We start from the raw sequence: 18,318 nt of genomic DNA, 5'->3' as shown, positions 1-18,318 counted from the left end.
GGGGTGGGTGGGGGGTGGGTGGGGGGCAAGGTGCTATAGATGTAGCAACTAAGAGGTGAGGGAAACAACTAAGCTCATATTTTGTTCAGGAGAAATGATCAATGTTGTGAGGCACACGTTTAGTTCACCTTTTGAGATTGGTCGTCACTTGTCAGAATACACACCTTATACAACTTACGCAGAAATGATGGAGTTACTGGCTTGTTAATACAATTTCAGCCTTTATTACAAAGTTCACACCTTCACTAATCATATGGGAGCTGTGGAGTCGAGATATGCAAAGAAATATGGAGTTGAGACCCCTTCACTTAACATATCAATTACACTAATCTCCTTTACTCTGTCTCAGTTGACTAAGCATATATTTGAGGAACTAAATTTAGATACAAGATGGGAAAGCATAAAATGTCTTATTGGTTCTCCTATGGAAAGACTAGAATGTACAGGTTGGTGTAGTGGGCTAAGCCACAACAACTGTTTGTTAAGGTCAATAGTGATGGTAGCTGCATTGATGGAAATTGTGGAGTAGGTGGAGTCATCAGGGACTACAATGGGAGGTTCATCATGGCCTATTCACTTTTCCTAGGAATTGGTACAAGTAATTGGGTTGAAGAGAGAGTTGTGTTGGCTGGTTTACAACATTGTGCTGATCAGGGCATACAAAAAATCATTGAGAGGCTATCTGAGAACTATTGGTGAAGGCAACAAATGAAGAATCTCAGACACCATAAAGGTTGCTAGACCTGGTGGACAAGATTAAGGAGATAATGGTGGAGAGAGGGGTCATAGTACAACATTGTTATTGGGAAGCTATTAAGGTGGCAGACAAATTAGCCTTTCTAAGCTGGATGCATAAAAAAATTTGATTTTCAAAACATATTTAGGAATGCTAAGGTCAGTAAGGGGTTTGTTGCAATAAGATAGGTTGGAGATGGTGTCATTTTGGGTGCGACAAAAGAAAGCAACAAAGATTCATTAGTTATAGGAAGGGTAAGGTTCCCATGCCCTCTCTTTCTCATAAGTAATGTTGTTTCATTGATGATATGAATAAAGCAAAATGTTTAACTTGGAAAAAAGTTAAAAAAAATATGACTTTTGGGATGATTGCCAAGTATTTTGAAAAGTTAGGTTGTGGAATTCAAGTCTTGTATTCCAAGTACTTCATGTTTCGGAAGTGCATTTTATGGCACTTCAGTAATTTAGCATCTAGAGCCCACGAGCATAATGGAGATGGAATATCGTCTTTTCATATGATCCATCCATTGCAACAAAGTTGAGCACTTAAGCTCTATTTAGCTTCCGTTGATATATAAAGATGCTCTATTCAGATGAACACCCTAAGCTAGATGTTGAAAAGGCTTATGACCATGTAAGGAGGTAGTTCCTTGATTTCATTATACAGAAGATGAGCTTTAGGTAGAAATGGAGAAAGTGGACATTTTTTGTATCTTAGTGCGTTAATTCAGTTAGGGTGAATGGTAACTCATGTTGTTTTATCCGTTTGAGGGGTTAAGGCAAAGGGATGCTATATAACCTATGCTCTTTATTTTGGTGATGAAGGCTCTGAGTAAGATGATGGATATAGTTGTTTTGGGAGGGCACCTTAAGGGGTTCAATGCTGCGGTTGGAGGTGGTGTGTTCTTAAACTATTTCTCGCATTTTGTTTGCGGATGACACCTTAGTTTTTGTGATGTAGATGGGATCAAATGGAATTTCTACTCGATTAATTTGGTTGCAATGGATGTGGGCCTTAAATTAATCTCAGAAAATCTAAGACCAATTACCGTTGGTGAGGTGGACAACATTGATTTGCTCGCTTAGGTTTTGCATTGGCGGTAGCGGCTCCTTGTACTATTTCTTTGGGTTTACACTTAAGGGCCTTGAATAAGTACATTAATGTCGGAATTTTGTACTTTAGAGAGAAGTGGCTTGTAGCTTGACAGAATATGTATTTTTCCAAAGGCGAAAATAATTGCTTATTAAGAACACTTTGTCGAGGCACCCTAGAGTGTGACCTAGTGGCCAGTGAAGAGGTTGAGAACCCTGAGGTCTAATGTTCAAAACTCAACGGAGATAAAAACACTAGGTTCTTCCCTTCTGTCCTGGCTTTGTGGACAGAGTTACCTCAGTTGCTGGTGAGAGTTGGTAGGTATCCCGTGGAATTAGTCAAGGTGCGGGAAAACGCTCTCGGACACTATGGTCATAAAAAAAAGAATACTTTATCAATCATCTTCACTTATTTTATGTCTTTGTTCCATGCCTACACCACTGTTACTGAAAAACTGAACAAACTTCATAGTAATATTTCTTTTTGGGATTCGGCGAATGAGGCAAGGAGGTATTATTTGGTACAGTGAGAGATCATGACAACTCCTAAGGGCTGGTAGTAAAACAATTGAGGGCTTTTGACGAAGTTTTGTTTGAAAATGATGGTGGACATTCGGGGTGGACTTCTGAATTTTATGGAGAGGGCTTTTAACGAAGTTCTGTTTTTGAAATAGTTGTGTAGATTTAGGGTCGAGGTCCAAATAAATATGGGATGATGGAAGGAGGTTGGAGAACTAATGATATCCACATCGGCTTTTGGGTCTGATGCGTGGAGGAATATCGTAGAGGGATAAGTGTATTCTTATCTTAACATTTCTTTCTGTGAGGGGACATGGGAAGAATTAGTTTATGCCTTTTTGGGGAAATAAATGATGTGGACACATCTTGCTAAAATAGGAGTTTCCAAGCATTTCTAAGGTTCTTGTCAAAGAGGAAAGGACATGGAGTCGGTAGTCTAGTATATAAGGAGGAAAAAAGGGGAAGAAATATTCTGGGATTTGAGGATTAAGAGAGATTTCGCAGATTGGGAGGTGAAGGTGCATGAGGTTTTTCTTGTGAAGTCCATTTGGATTTCTAAGGTGCTGAGGAAGGTGTGCTTTTTCACATGGTTAACTGTTAGGCTTGAACCTTAGGAGAAGAAAAGTAGTTCGTATTAACTGATGTTACTTGTGCAAGGAGATGAGTGAATATCTAGATCATCTTCTTCTACATTGCAGCTTGGCGCTGTTATGGAATATGTTTAGCTGGTTGGTATGTTTTGGACAATGCCAAGATATGTGAAAGACGTGTTGTTTTGCTGGGAAGCTGGAAGATGCAGAAGGAAGTGCAGGCTATGGAATGTTGTTCCTATGGCGTTGATGTGGATCGCTTAGAGAGAGAGAGAGAGAGAAACAAGAGGGGCTTTTAAGGGTTAGAATTGAGGTTTTGGCGGTTAAGTAGTGTCTCCAATCCCTTATTTATTTTGGTGCATCCATATATTTCCGGGTTGTATAGAGGATTGGGTGTGTTTTAGAGACCATATATATTTTGTAGGTTCTTTACTTTTTGGTATACTTATTGTATATGATCAATTTTGGCCTTGTGATTAATGTGAAAAAGCTCTTTGCTTCGAGAACTAAAGACATTATCCATTAGTTTACTTCTGATCACGTTTAGTTTGTGTCTTAACTCCTCCACCTTAAATTTGCTTCTCTGAGTAACCTGTTACTGATAGGTAATTATGTAGCTTCAAAAGTTTGAGTGGGTACATTGATAACGTAAAAGGTTTTATAATGTAGTTTATTTCATTAACATGTAAAAAGTTTTTATATTATAGTTTGGCAGTATAGCTGAATCACCCAAAGGGTGTGCCCTAGTGATTAATGAAGTGGGTTGAAAATCATGAGGTTTCAGGGTCAACTCCTATTGGACATTTAAAGACTAGTTATTTCTTCCATTTGTCCAAACCTTGGTGGACGGAGTTACCTTGTACCTATATTTGTGAGACGTAGCAGGTACCCGTGGGCTGTGAAATTAGTCGGGGTGCATAAGCTAGTCCGACACCATGGTTATTAAATAAAATATCATTGAACCAATTATAGTAGGTTATTTTACTTTCTTTCCAGGTTTTATGGTTACCTGCAGTTGTAAACAACATGATAGCTTATGACCATCCAATATTTACGATTAGATATAGTTTTACTTTGTTTGTAGTTGTAAATGAAAGATGTTCCACTATTGGCGGGCAAAAACTAAATACCCATCTGATAATCTCGTCCCTTTTTCCTTCCATGTCTTTTTATGCAAGCTGTTTTGGTTCTCAGACCTGAAGGGGTGTACTAGGTTCTTCAATTTTATCTTCAGTCATCTGATTGTTTCCACCAGCATGCATGTCCAATAACTTATTACTGTGTGATAAGCTGGATGTCTTGATGTGCATAAGCTGTCATCTTGTTTTGTTCCATGAATGGTTGCATTTGCTTATTTTTTACTTTAGAAGAGAAACATCTTTTCCATTCACATAAATCTTTCCTTGACGTTATCCTGATAAGAGTGTTTTTTACAGGTTGGTTATATTGCCCTCCATATGGTGATAATATAGGTCTTATTATCCCATCAAAAGTGCCTCTAAGTGAGTCATTCAACAAGAACATCCCTCCTGGAGAAAGTTACACCCCAAAAGAAGTAATCGACAAGCAAAGAAGTTTAGGGAGAGAAGTAAGTGGTGTGGTGACAAGATTTTCTTCTGGTTCACATTTACTATTTGGTTCATCTCTTCCTCCCACCCTTGATGCTTACAAATAAGGTTAACTTGGTGATAATTGTCTTGATACTATCTGTGCTGATTTATTGGATAACTGATATCTTTCTGCACCAATTGTCTCCTTAATTATCATCTGAAGGGTCATTGCAAAATTGTTCTCTCTTCTGTCTCTTTCTTATTTCTTACGCTCTTCTAATGTTTCCCTTTTATTGCCTTTGTTTAGTCATACGTAATTAGTCACCTTTTGTTTCTGAGTTGGTTAATTCATGAGAAATTCTAACTGTTCACTATGTTTAGCTTCTTTTTTTTTTTTTTTTTTGGGGGGGGGGGGGCAGGAGGGAGGGGAGGTCATATGCTTTTTTGCCAACTCACTATGTTCATTGGGATTGACACTAGTCATTTGACATATCTATTGAAAGTTAAGTAATAATCATTAAACAGAATTATCCATAAGATAAAAGAAAAACCTTTTCATCAGAAAGAAAAACCTTTCTCTGGATCCAGACCTTTCTCTGGATCCAGTAGTTTGAGTCAAGTCTTGTGAGTTCTATAGTTTTGTTCATAAAGGGAGTTGGCTGTTGTATAAGTGAAAAGTGAAAGAAAGTACTTTCAAAAGAAAGAAATTGAAAGGAAGTTATCTGCACGTATGGGGACCTGAGCATTTTTATACAACCAAAAGATTTTGGAGGACCTTACATCTCTGAGTTTATAGGACAAGTAGATATGTGTTCACTATTGTCATTCAGATAGATATGGCTCAAATATGGTGGCTGCTGAGACTCCTGCCTATTTATTTGTTAGTTCTGGTAGTGAAGCACTGAAGCTAGAATATTCTGTTGAAGTCTTGCATAAGAATGTATGTCTACGTTTGCAGCACGTGATGTGTGGGTTAGGGGCATATCACAAGTTCAAACCCTTCCACTGGCAAAAGCATGGTATTTAAGTGGATAAGTGTAGAAGCATGCCTATTATCCACTGTTTTTATGAACTGTGTGCCACTGGTATGTGGGGATTTTTCGGTTAGAAGAAAAAAAGGAATGTGCATTCATATGAGATTTTCTTTGTGTCATCATCTCTTAATCTTGCTCACAGCATATCTTCTTACTAGTTGGATTTTCAGTGTTTCTCGCATATATTTGATTATCAGCGAAGCTGTCTTACATGTCTGTCGTTACTAACACTCATTGCAGATAGGACTGGTGGTTGATTTGACAAACACTGACCGTTACTACCCAGAATCAGATTGGACCAGTCACGGTATTAGACATGTTAAGGTAAGAATGAACAGTTCTATATATCCTATTCGATCTCATGGTTAATTGGCAGTTTGTATGCTATGTGTTTATCCAGATTCGATGCCCGGGACAGGACTCTGTACCTGATGCTGAGTCCGTAGATAGATTTATTTCTGAGGTAATTTTCCTTTTTGCTGTCACATGCATGCCATCTATCTTTTGTCATGCTCTGCATATCTGGAAAGGGTGCGTATGTCAGTGTGATAAATACCTTTTACTTTTCCGAGATTTTCATCTTCAGAACTTATATTGATTGCAGGTTGTGCAATTGACATCTCAAGAATCTCAAGCAAGTAAGTATGTTGTTGTCCACTGCACACATGGTCACAACCGAACAGGCTATATGATTGTACATTTTCTTGTACGTAATCAGTCAGTTAGTGTTAGTGAGGTTAGTAATCTTATTTATTTTACACCAAATCTTCTCTTCTTAAAATTTCAACATAATCTTGAAAATTTGTGTCTTTTCTTCAGGCAATAGCAACGTTTGCCCAAGCACGCCCTCCTGGAATTTATAGACAGATGTATGTTGAAGCGTTGTATGACTTCTATTTTCAATCAAAGCCTGAGCTTCTTGTTTGTCCCGAAACTCCCGAATGGAAGAGGGACTCTGATCAAGATAATGAAGTTGTTGCTCCTTCTGTAAGTAGTTCTTTTGAGATTATTTGGTGAACACTTGCTGCATTGATATTTGAAAATTCTCATAGGTTCAACAGTGGAGCACTTAGTGCACTATTTTGAATTGATGAAAGATTGCACTTTGTCTTCAAATACTACAGGAAGTTGTTCACAGCAAAACAAGCATCACTATTTGTCTTTCACTCCATATCTGCAAGTTTTGCAGAAACATGAACTCTATTTCCCAGTTTTTTGTTTAAGGCTGTGAGAAATATGGCATGGAAGGAAGATATGAAGAATGTATGTCCTGATTATTGTCCCAAGATAGTGGGTGTTTTAATAGTACACACACCTATTCTAAACTAGGAAAGAATCAAGACTATATAATTAGGACTAAACAATATTTTCCCAGTTGATATAATTAATGTTCTCAACACTTCCCCTCAAGTTGGTCCATTCCAGTTGATTACCAAGCTTGTTACAAATGTAACTAATCTGTAGACCTGTAAGGGACTGCGTGAACACAACAAACAACTTATTCTTAGAATTTATGCAATGCATATTATTTTGAATACAACAAATCAAACAATGAATAAGAAATAATCTGAACATCACTAATCCCATCATAACTTATCCTAGCATAACTTATTCTATCCCATCATAACTAATCTAACATAACTTGTATTCAAACCAAACGACTACTTAAGGTTTAGGATGATTCTCCACAAATGAGCTGTGTATGGACAATGTAGAAATAGATGGATGGCTGTCTCAACTGTATTTTACACGATAAGCATCTTGAGCACAGTGTCATACCTCTACTCATCAAGTTGTCCATGGTTAAAATGGCCTCCTTTGCTACAAAAATTGGTACCTTGTGGAGAACTTCTATCCTCCAATTTCCTTCCATGACCAGTTTATTATCTGGTGGTTGGACTGGTTTATAATTTTGTAGGCAGCATTGACCTTAAAGTTGTCTTTGAAGTTACCCTGGCACCACAAAAGATCTTCACCAGCTTGAACCCCAGGAAATTAATCAAGTTCGCTGGAGAAATCAGCCACTCTTTGAACCTTCCAATCATTGAAATGTCTTCTAAAATTCAAGCTCCACCTGTCTGATGTCCACATGTCAGCTATAGTTTTTTGTTGGTGAAGGACTAGCTTGAAGATATCTAGAAAAACCAGTTCCAGGATATCAACCTCATGCTAATTATTCTTTCAAAATCTGGTTCTGTTTCCATTTGCCACTTTGGTTCTTCATTGAGTTTTCAACTCACTCCAGAGGGATCTAGTAGACCTCCGTAGGCTGACTCCACATGGAGTCACATCCTTCGTCATCCATCTATCCTCTTGTTCATATTTGGCTTTAATCACTCTTCCCCACCGTATGTGGTTTTCTTTGGTGAACTTCCACAACGACTTCATCGTTAAGAGCTTTACTTTGAATCTTCAGGTTTTTGATACCCAGGCCACCCCATTTTTTTGCACAGATGATTGATTTCCACTTGACCAAATGGTAGCCTTCCCTCACTTTTATCACCATGCCATAGGAAGTTCCTCTTGATGCTATCCTACCTCTTGATGACCCAGCTGGAATGGGAAACAAGGACATCTATAAACATAAACTCCCAAATAAATGTACCTGATATGTCAATATGAGAGTAATAGATCAACCTTATTGCTAGTCATCCCCAACTCTTGAATAAATGTGCTATACTTACCTAACCACGCTCAAGAAGATTGTTTAAACCCATAATAGGGACCGTCACAATTGCCCTATAAGACCACTAGACTCCCCTTGAGCAACAAACTAGGTGGTCGGTTCGTATATACTTCATGTATTGCCATGGAAAAAAACAATCTCGATGTCCAACTGATAAAGAGTCCAAATGACAAACAATCAGAACAATGAAATTTTAGCCAAGAGAGAATGTGTAAATATTATAAAAGCACACAAAATTTAAGTATAACCTTCGGCCACTTGACACGCCTAAAGTTGACCAATGTCACCGTGCAACCAACTTTATAGTAGATTTACTTGAAGTTTGAGGAATAAGTTCCCAAGTACTACTAGAGTGTAAAGCAAATATCTCCTCAATCACAGGCTTTGTCTTTATGCTGGAGGAGAGAGGGTTTCACCTGTAGACTAAGGGATACTAATAGAAGACAAAGATGAGACAAAAACATAATGATTATAGACGATAACACCTCAAACTAACATAATTGGGATTAGGATTAAGAGTGGAGCGAAAGCCTTTCTGTAGGGCAAGTATAGGAATAGGAGAAGACGAGCCTACTACAGACACAGGATCTGATTCAGTGCGTGGTTCATCTGGAACTGATGTGAAGAACTTGTGACGATGATAACTCAAGAGAGGTGGAGCTGGAAAATTGGTGGAGGAGATGAAGGAGAAGTACTCGTAGGTGGTGGTATTGATGAAGAAGGGATACTAATAGGATTCCTAGAAAATTTGTTGGATTTAGTAGAAACCTAAAGTTTGTGATAAATTATTGTAAAGCTGATGCTTTTTGAAAAAATCAAGGTTTCATTTTGTATAAACTCTTGTTATTTCCTTGAAGGAAGAAAATGCTTTTTCTGATCATTCACCTTGTATCGATGATTGTATGACTTGAATTGGTTTTTCATTGTTCAGCTGATAGTACTCTTTTAGTTTGATCTGGTTAAGAATATAGTCTGCCTATTAAACAGTATGCAGTATTTGCTCAACAATCAGGATTTATGTATTATGTACCTATTGTTTTCTTCCCTTTTTTTTTTATGACAAGGGGTTTTTCTTCCCCCATCTTTATTGAAAATGCCAGAACCTCATGCAGTATTTGCTCACCAATCAGGATTTATGTATTATGTACCTATTGTTTTCTTCCCGTCTTTTTTGATGACAAGGGAAACCTGCAGTTGTTTTCCCTCATCTTTATTGAAAATGCCAGAACCTCGTTATTGCAGGGGAATCTTTCAACAACAGGTGCTGTGTCAGATGCAGATTTTAGGGGTGAATGTATCCCATTCGCTGAGGTTCAGAGAATGAGGAACTTCTGCTATCTAGTGCTTAATTTGCATGTACAGGTTCCAGTTATTAAAAAGTTCATTTTTTGAGAATAGTAATGGTGTACTATATCCAAAAACAGTACTTAGTTACAATTCGAACTCTATAATGCTCCTATTGCAATCAAGGACATCAATGATAGAAATAGTGTCATTAGAGTAGAACTGATTATACCAAAATAAAGCAGTAAGATGAAGTTTAGCTTAGTCTTTTGCACATCATTCTCTATGCACTCATATAAGTGGCGGATCCAAGATCTTCGCGAAGGGATTCAAAGTATATAGTAGTAATATGTAAAAATTACATGATGAAAAACGAGTGAGACAGAACAGGAAAATATTAATCTTAACCCCACTAAATTTAACTTATCTTATCGATGTCGAGTTTAGGTTCTATGTACTTTTACCCTGCTCCATTGAGTTTTTTTTTACAAAAATCTTGTGCTCTTTTTTGGTTGTTGGTTTTGTAGTGTTCTACTTTATTTTTTAATTTTTTGTTTTTAGAAAACTGAATTATTGTCCATTCAATCATATGTTACCATAAAAACCACCAAGATTTTTTAAAAAAGGGGTAAGGATTTAATTACTAGTTATAATGCATATTTAGAAGATAAATAAATGGTGTCATCATTTTTTAATTCAATTTACTAGGTTAGTGTCACACGGGCAGATTACTTCACCTAAATTCAGTGCAAGAGGTTAGTCCAATGTGCGGCAGTCAAGTCCCACTTAACTCAGCCATTTCGCTGCCTAATCTGCCTAACATTCAATGATGTTTTTCTTTCTTTCTACCTTAGATTATTTTTCGAAGCTTAACATTAAAATGCACACAAGATATATGGGCAAACCCAACCTTTATATTAATAATCAAAATAAATACAAAGGACTCACTCCCTAAGATAGCAAGTCTATCCCAACTTCGACTTCGACTTAGGCACAATCACAAGTCGATTGCTGCCTTTGGCACCTTTTAAAACCCTGACGTTCTCTAAGTGTTTGAGTGAAATTCCAGACTTAAGTCTTCCCTCTTTCACTCTCCTTTTTCTGTCCCAAAACGTCCAACACCAAGGCTGTCCATTTATAGACCATGTGGCAGCCGTGTGTTTTACAATGTATAGTGTCGTGACACATGTCTAACACTTGTCAAACAATCAACCCACTAAATTAAACATCAGTTGACATCTCCAACTGATAAGAAACATTCAAATTTTTAATTCAAAAAGCTATTACAAGTAACAATGAATCCTGACACAAACGGTAACAAAAAGGTAACCGCCGCATGTGACCTTGGCTGGCTGGATTTCAGCCCTTCGCTGCATTTTCCCTTCATAATTTTGGCTCCAATACAATGTTTAACATTGTATAGTCATTGTCTCATCAAAGTCCACCTGTATCCATCCATCCATTTTCCATGCATGCGCACTAGCAAGGCCTGCCTTTGCCTTGGACGTGCGACTTTAAATTCACTCGTGCCATTCATTGTTTTCTTGCTGCGTTTTGTTCACATTTGTCTATGCTTTAATATAGCTCAGCTCGATTTTCCCGCACTTGACCAGATCATGTGTTTTTCCATGCCAAACCTGCCCACAACCAATGTCGGTCAGTGTCAATGCCATGCCATGGTCTGTTGCCTTGCTAACGTCCGTGTCATGTCATGTCATGACACTGCCTTACCAACATTGTTTGACACCACTAAGACATGCCAACACTTCGCCCACATTATACATGATTGATTCCACCCGCACTTTGGCCCTTAACAAAGTCATTCATGCCAACCCTTTGCCGCGACCGTGCCTATGTCGAGTAACCGGATCAGGACCCTTACGGTTAATCATTTGTAAAAAAGAAAAAATGATCAATAAAATCAAGTGAGATTAATTTAGTGTCCATCTCTTTAGAATAAAATTGAAAAAAGAATAGGAAAGAAATACTATAAAATTAAAGAAAAAAAATTCAATTAAATAGGTATTGTTAAAAAATATTCACGACTTTTATATTTCATTGTTCGATTAAATTTAATTCACTTCATTTTACGTAAACAATTTTTCTAACTCAAGTTAGAATTTAATAATAATTCATCGTTTCTTCAACTTAGTACGTGGAAAGAGAGCTATGTAGAAACAAAACGAGCAATATAAATAAGAAGAATAAAGATAAAATTACAAGGAATATGGCTAATAAATTTAAACAAAAACAAATTAAGAAAAAAGAAATAGGATAAAAAGAAAAGTAATAAAAAACAAAAAGAATAATGCGTCATAGGAATCTGAGCCCAAAACTTAAGTCCATGTCAGCCTCATTCAAAGCAAAAAAAACTTAAGCCCATCTCAGCCTTACTCGAAGCAAAAAAAGAAGAAAAAAATAATGCACACAACGAGGATCGAACATAGACCTTTCAGGTAGATAATGAGCACCCTTAACACTGCTCTATCCTTTTTTTTAGTGTTGAGGGGGTTCAGTTTAATAGATATACGTATAAAACTAGAATTTAACCTTGCATATACCTGTAATTTTTCGACGAAGGGGGTTCAGGTGAATCCCTTCGCTCCACGTAGCCTTGCCCCTGCCTCATAGCACGTGGAATTTCTCTCTTATTCAAAAGTTCATTTTTCACGGCACGTCATCTCTATTTTAATTTATTTAACCATATCTTATATGAATTGGAAAGCTCTTGTTCACTGGTACTCATGGAAAATTTACATGTGTGGCATCATTTTTGATTAGAACTTTCTTCCACATATTTATCCCAAGTCCCAGATGAAACAAATTGCGTACACACTACATAAAAAATGATCATCAACGATAATTAATTAATGACAATAGCTTAATTGCCACTGAAGGTATATTTTTAGAGGCAATTAACACTTTTTGTAAATGTCCCTAGAACCTATAGTGACATTGGATGCAATCTAAGTTGCTCGGGTGCGGCCGTGTCCGATACGGGTGCAGATCTAGAGGTCGGATCCTTCATGATCGAATTTTTAAGGTTCGGGGATATGGATCCATGTATGGAAAGGGTGTGGGGATTCTCCAAAAACTAATTAAAATATCTAAAATAGAATTATAAAACCTAAATTATGAGATATTATTGGGAAAACATGAACATAATCTTGGAAGGAGATTAAAGGAAAAGGAATGACATAGAAATTTCTATAAAAGACATTCCATTTCCTTCAATTTACTTTTGTATTGATTATAGGAATAATTAAGATTGTCCAAATTAATGTCCAAACTTTCCCCATCAATTTTGGCCAAAGTACGTAAAATCTGTTGACCCAATCGGACACGGATCCCTCATCCACAACCACACCCATGTCTTGTCGACACAGGTGCAGCACCAAAGTGAAAAGCACGAGCAACTTAGATGGCAAATAACTAATGCCGGTAAAGGTTTATCACTCTTTGTCAATGTGTATAACTGCATATTTGTTGCCGCTAAAAACTATTTTTGTTGTAGTGACAGTTCCTGAATGATAGTCACGTTCTTGCTTTGCACTGTCCAAATGTTATCCTGTTTGCTTTAGATGGTTGATTTGCGCTTGATTTAATGTTTATTATTATTTTTTTGTGCATGATCCTTAGGCAACGAGAAATACCCAAATTCCAGGATCACACCCGGTCTCTCTCAACAGGTTGACTATAAATTCTTCTTATTTGGATATTTTTTTACATGAGACTAATTTGGATGGAACCTGTCTCTTATACTACATGAGTTCTACAATATTTAGGCAATATTTTACAGCAGCTTGAAATAGCCAAAAATTGTACTCCAAAAAGTTACATGACAAACTTTAGGATTTTATGACCTTTTCCTTTCTGATTGATTATCATCTTCAAGCAAAGAGCAGCCTTTTATAGAGTGTCATTATTAAGAATTCTAAAGCATCTCTTGAAGTACAAAAATTGCATGCTGTGCAAAAGATCTGGAAAGTTTTCTCATTAACTGGAAGAGTGATCTACAGCTATCTGTAAGTGTTGGGAGGATTGGCTAGTAATTTCAGCTGCATGTGCCTATTCAAATGCATGCTTTATATAATGTTGAAGCATAGGTCAGGTTTTTTTTTTCTAATTGCACTGGGAAAGGGATATTTTGAGCACTGTTACAACAAACACCAAACCTAATGTAATGCCACAAGTGGGGTCTAGGGAGGGTGAGAAGTACGGAAACCTTACCCCACCTTTGTGGGGTAGAGAGGCATTAAAAATTATTTTTCATTTTTGGTTCTTTGTTCTCATAATATATTTAAGTGGGAAATAGCAAATGTCTCAGTGTTATAGTTTTTTTTGCCTTTTGAGCATGTTAACTGTGAAATTAGGTCTTAGGCCTAACTCACACCCCAAAAGCTAGCTAGGTATTAGGCCTAACTCACACCCCAAAAGCTAGCTCAAAGGGAGGAGAATTGCCCAAGCCTTATAATGAGTCCACCCATCTCATTAACCACCGATGTGGGACTTTGTTATTCTTTAACAATAACGTTATTTCTTATTAAGAGATTAATGTACATTTATGTCTGAAGTAGATAATTTAAAATTTCCAGGATACTGAAAGCATAATTTTGGATCTGTGTCAAACAGTATTCACTCATCTCTTAATTTCGTTTTCTGGAACTTTGTTGCTTCTCTTCAAATTGTAGGGACAAATTGCATCTTCTTAGTCAGCAACTCTACCATGTCACTTGGAGTGCTGGGGTGCCACGATGCATGATGCTGATAGACAAGGAGGATTGTTATTTGATTGATCCACAGTTCTATTTCAGGAAGGTCCAGTTGCGATTTCCTCGCAAACATATCTATGAGGTAGTCTGTCCATAAAGGACCTCTTGTACTCCATCGTGAGGAATTCTGATTCTGCAGCTTTACGATTTCAGTCTTTTTCTGCTGTAGAAGATTTACGAGTTTCCTGTAGGGTAGAGCTGACATTACTCATTGCTGCACGTTACTTGATGGTGAATTGATTACTGAGACTGAGACTGAGACACAAGTGAAGAGGACTATTTACCTCATCTATGATATGATGGCATTTAATGAATCCTCTGTTACAGAGGTATGTCTTGGCTTACATATTTATCAGACAAAATGACTTGAATTAACTTTTTGTGATTTATATTTTGCTTACCTTTTCATTCAAGGATGAGATCCAGATTTGGATGGTACTGTGACCTCAATTAACATTTCCAAAATAGTGTAGAATAATAATTGCTTCTTAGGTTTAATTTGTCTTTTTTGTGAATGTCATGAGGATCATCAATCCTCAGACTTCTGCAGTCAATCATTCTAGTATGCAGGTTCACTGGAGTAGTTTTATGAAATTAGATTGTATTTTCATCTTTCCTTCATTGTGTACAGATTTGCCTTCTGTGGCGAGCTCCTTACCATTTCCTTTTGACAGTCAGCACTGACATATATTATAATTTTAATTTGAATGGGTCTTCCTGAAAAATTGCTTATTTTATGATTTCTGCATCCAAATACTTTTGCAGCTACCTTTCCATCATCGATTAAGGCTAATTGAAGAAGAGGTGATCCGTCCCCGAAACTTTGAACGTGATTTTTTATCCACGTGCGTAAATCCGTACCACCACTATGGCCTGGAATCATTTGAAGTATGTATGATCTCAATAAAGGCTCTCTAATTTCTTTAAGTTTATGATCCTTTCTGGATTGATGATTGTTTGTGGATGTCAGGTGAGGAGGAAAGATTTCTATTTGCTATCTGCAGCTTCTATGCTCATAAAAGATATAATGCCTAGTCGTCCACATTCAACTGATGGGCTTATATTTCAGGTTCTGTGGGATCTACTTGTGTCTGTTTAATATTGACGATCAAGTTTGTCATATCAACATTATATAGATATAACTTAAAAGAAATATTGGCACAACCTTATCAGAAGTGTCCATAGTATTCCAGCTTTCTTTGTATTTAGATGTCAGTACTTTCAGAATTGTGCTTATGAGCTCTTTAATTGGTCATTCGTCCAAGAATGAGGACAGTGGGAGACTAAGGGACATTAGGCTTGAATTTGATAGATCAAGCTCTTCATTTGGCCTGGGAAGATCTGTTTAGCAGCAGCTTTCTATTACTTTAGCTAATATAATTCAATTTAATGAACTGAATGGAGTTAGTAATAACATTGGGGATCAAGAACTTTCATTGACAGAAATTTAGCTCATTAGAACTGCTCTCTCTCTGTGTGTGTGTGTGTGTGAAGTTAATTCAGATAGGGTGCTACTTAAAACAATTTTTCAAGGACAGAAGCTGGAATGCAGAACTTTGACTTTTATACAAAGAAGCTGAATCTCGATTATATGAAAATTTTAAGATTGCAAAGAAAAGAAATAGGACTGTTTGTGATTTTGAATGGAATAATGAATAGAGAAACAAAATGAGAATCAAGATCTAAAGAAGGAATAGGAACCTGTTAAGACGCGGAGCTAAAGAAAAAGGGACAGAAAAGTAAGAGAGTGATATTTTGAAGAAAAATAGGATGGAATGATCTCTTCTGCAAATGCACTCAAGTGATTCACTCTCATAGGTCTTATTTGACAGTACTAATTTTGTCCACCCAAATTAAGTGTAATTACCCTCAATTACATGCTCCTCGCTGTAATTACCTTTACTTACATGCTTGTTGCCCCCTCTTTAGGTGTCTGTGTGTGCGTGTTTTTGGTTATAATGTAAAGTTGTTGGGACCAGCAACTCACTTTGTTATGGTCGGTACATTCCGAAGCTAATTTATTATTTTGTACATCAAATTTCTTGCAACTTTGCATATTTGGATTCTGGCTCCTGATAGTTTACAATACAGGCCTGGAATGCAACTTATGCGCCCCGGGATCATGATGGGCGTTTGAAATGGAAATATCCTGGAACAAATACTGTTGATTTTCTATTTGAGGTGGTTATATTTTCTGTCATCTTTAGTTCACAATCTGTTGTATATAGTAAGTTGTATATATGCTTGAGCCTTTTTCTGTCTGCACATTAACAGTAGGAGATAACATTACGTCTTTAAAAAAAAAAGGAGATAACATCACGTAATGGTTGTAAATAACTTTAGTACCAGGGTAATCTGATTAACAAGTTGGCATTGGCAGGTGGGAGTTGATGGTAGTAGTTTACTTTATCTGCAAGAACACGGAAACAAGAAACTAATTGAGGGTTGCAGAGTGATCTTTAAAGGTCTGATTATCATCTCTTTTTCTCCTTCCTCTGAACTCAATCTCCGAGGAGTTTCCAGTGGTAAAAAGATCTCTGCTTTTCTGTCCTTTAGCCCGTTTGTTCCAGCTGGCAGTAAGAATATGAAGATTTATCCCTTGAATTCTATTAGGAAATGCTTAGCAGATTTTGTTGCTTAGATAAATGGCTGCCACCTAAGTTTTCTTCAAACTATGTTTGGTCTGATTGGTACTTTCGCCTGCAGATGGAACTGATTTATTGTTGTACTCGGGTAGAATAATCGAGTGTTCCTGGAACTCTCATGAAGATGCTTGGAGTTTTGTGCAGATCCAAACAGACAAATCAAACCCAGATTATATTAGTGTCTACGAGGAGGTTTGTCATATAGCAACATCATCCTTTATTGACAGCTTTTCCAACTATTATTGACTTACAAAACATCTTATGGACAGGCAAAGCGCAACATAGAGGGCATTCTTACAGAAGATACCTTGTTGGATGAGATAGATAAAGTCGCAGGTTTACCTGTATACTCTGACTGGGCAAATCGTCACAGTGGAACTTTTAGAAATGTCTGGAAAAGGCAGTAAGGGATTTGCTGCTGTTTGTTCCCCAATACATCTTCTCTTTTTCACCATTGAGGGTTGAGTTGAGAGACGGAGGAGGAGGTTATAGTCTGGTTAAAAATGATTGCAGGTTCTTTGTAGTCGTCATTCATCATTCAGGCTTATTTTTCTTCTCAAATTCTGATTTGCCAAAGTTGAAAGAGTGACAATATAGGGATTTTGTCTCTCCCCGCATCGAGGGATTAAGTTGAGAGGCAGATGGTTATAGTCTAATTAAAAATGACTGCAGGTTCTTTGCAGTCGACATTCATCATTCAGGAGTGCAAGTATTGGGCATTAAATTTTTGTTTGCTCAGTCCATCAGAACTATGGGAAGGTCAAGGCAATATCAAATATGAGATCTAGGTGGTGATTGGAAAATTTTCTAGGAAAGGTAAGCGCGAAATAGTAATATTTTCTTTTAAATTATTGTTCAAAGTAGAGGCTTGTTGTAATTTCGTGTATCTACTGTAAGATGTGGTTAAAGGACATATGTAGGAGCTGAGATCTTAAATTGAAATATTAACTCTTGCTGTTTTCTATCCTCACAATTTGGTAGTTTAGCTTAATCCAGGTGCTATTGATAGCAAAACAGCATATGCTTTTATTTCTTGTGAAATAGAGGAATGACCAATCCTGATAATCTATATTGATTCATATGATGACATGTTGAAAAATATAGTTGTAGATGATAGCTGAGAAAAAATATAGTTGTAGATGATAGGTGAGAAATTGAAGCTGCTCTTGGGTTCACTCTGGAAACAGAGTAGAGCTATGATCGATGAAATATCAGTGTTTATAAATGATTAAAAATATATTTTTATGTATGTTAATTGTCATGTGCTCACCTTTTCATATTTTTATTGTAAAAATCTTGGTTTGCACATAATTTTTATATAATACCGTAATTTGACGGTTGTAGCAGATTATGCACTCTATTTTCATGTTTCCATGTCATGAATACTTTGTTGGTATAAGTTGCTAATGCT

The 18,318-nt window shown here is 36.9% G+C and overlaps 1 protein-coding gene across 4 annotated transcripts in view; it reads left to right on the top strand.

The window, feature by feature from the left end:
- Positions 1-17,991, top strand: part of LOC107031581 (mRNA-capping enzyme-like) — a 23,480-nt gene extending 5,489 nt beyond the window's left edge. Inside the window, exons 2-16 of one of the 4 annotated variants that reach the window (XM_015233001.2) lie at positions 4,373-4,524; positions 5,761-5,844; positions 5,897-5,983; positions 6,125-6,256; positions 6,340-6,507; positions 9,449-9,562; positions 13,130-13,179; positions 14,182-14,344; positions 14,454-14,591; positions 15,028-15,150; positions 15,233-15,331; positions 16,354-16,443; positions 16,643-16,727; positions 16,969-17,099; positions 17,177-17,991. In XM_015233001.2, coding sequence (XP_015088487.1) covers positions 4,373-4,524; positions 5,761-5,844; positions 5,897-5,983; positions 6,125-6,256; positions 6,340-6,507; positions 9,449-9,562; positions 13,130-13,179; positions 14,182-14,344; positions 14,454-14,591; positions 15,028-15,150; positions 15,233-15,331; positions 16,354-16,443; positions 16,643-16,727; positions 16,969-17,099; positions 17,177-17,314 — 1,754 coding nt within the window. In that variant the 3' untranslated portion in view covers positions 17,315-17,991. Of the gene's footprint in view, positions 1-4,372; positions 4,525-5,760; positions 5,845-5,896; positions 5,984-6,124; positions 6,257-6,339; positions 6,508-9,448; positions 9,569-13,129; positions 13,180-14,181; positions 14,345-14,453; positions 14,592-15,027; positions 15,151-15,232; positions 15,332-16,353; positions 16,444-16,642; positions 16,728-16,968; positions 17,100-17,176 lie in introns of all 4 variants that reach the window. The other 3 variants (XM_015233002.2, XM_015233000.2, XM_027911736.1) reach the window with 3 other exon arrangements.
- The last annotated feature ends 327 nt before the right edge of the window (positions 17,992-18,318 follow it).

The sequence above is a fragment of the Solanum pennellii genome, chromosome 9 (genome assembly GCF_001406875.1).
Source record: "Solanum pennellii chromosome 9, SPENNV200".
Classification (NCBI taxonomy): Eukaryota; Viridiplantae; Streptophyta; class Magnoliopsida; order Solanales; family Solanaceae; genus Solanum; species Solanum pennellii.
Note: the sequence above shows the minus strand (reverse complement) of the source record. Positions and strands in the feature narration are given on the sequence as shown.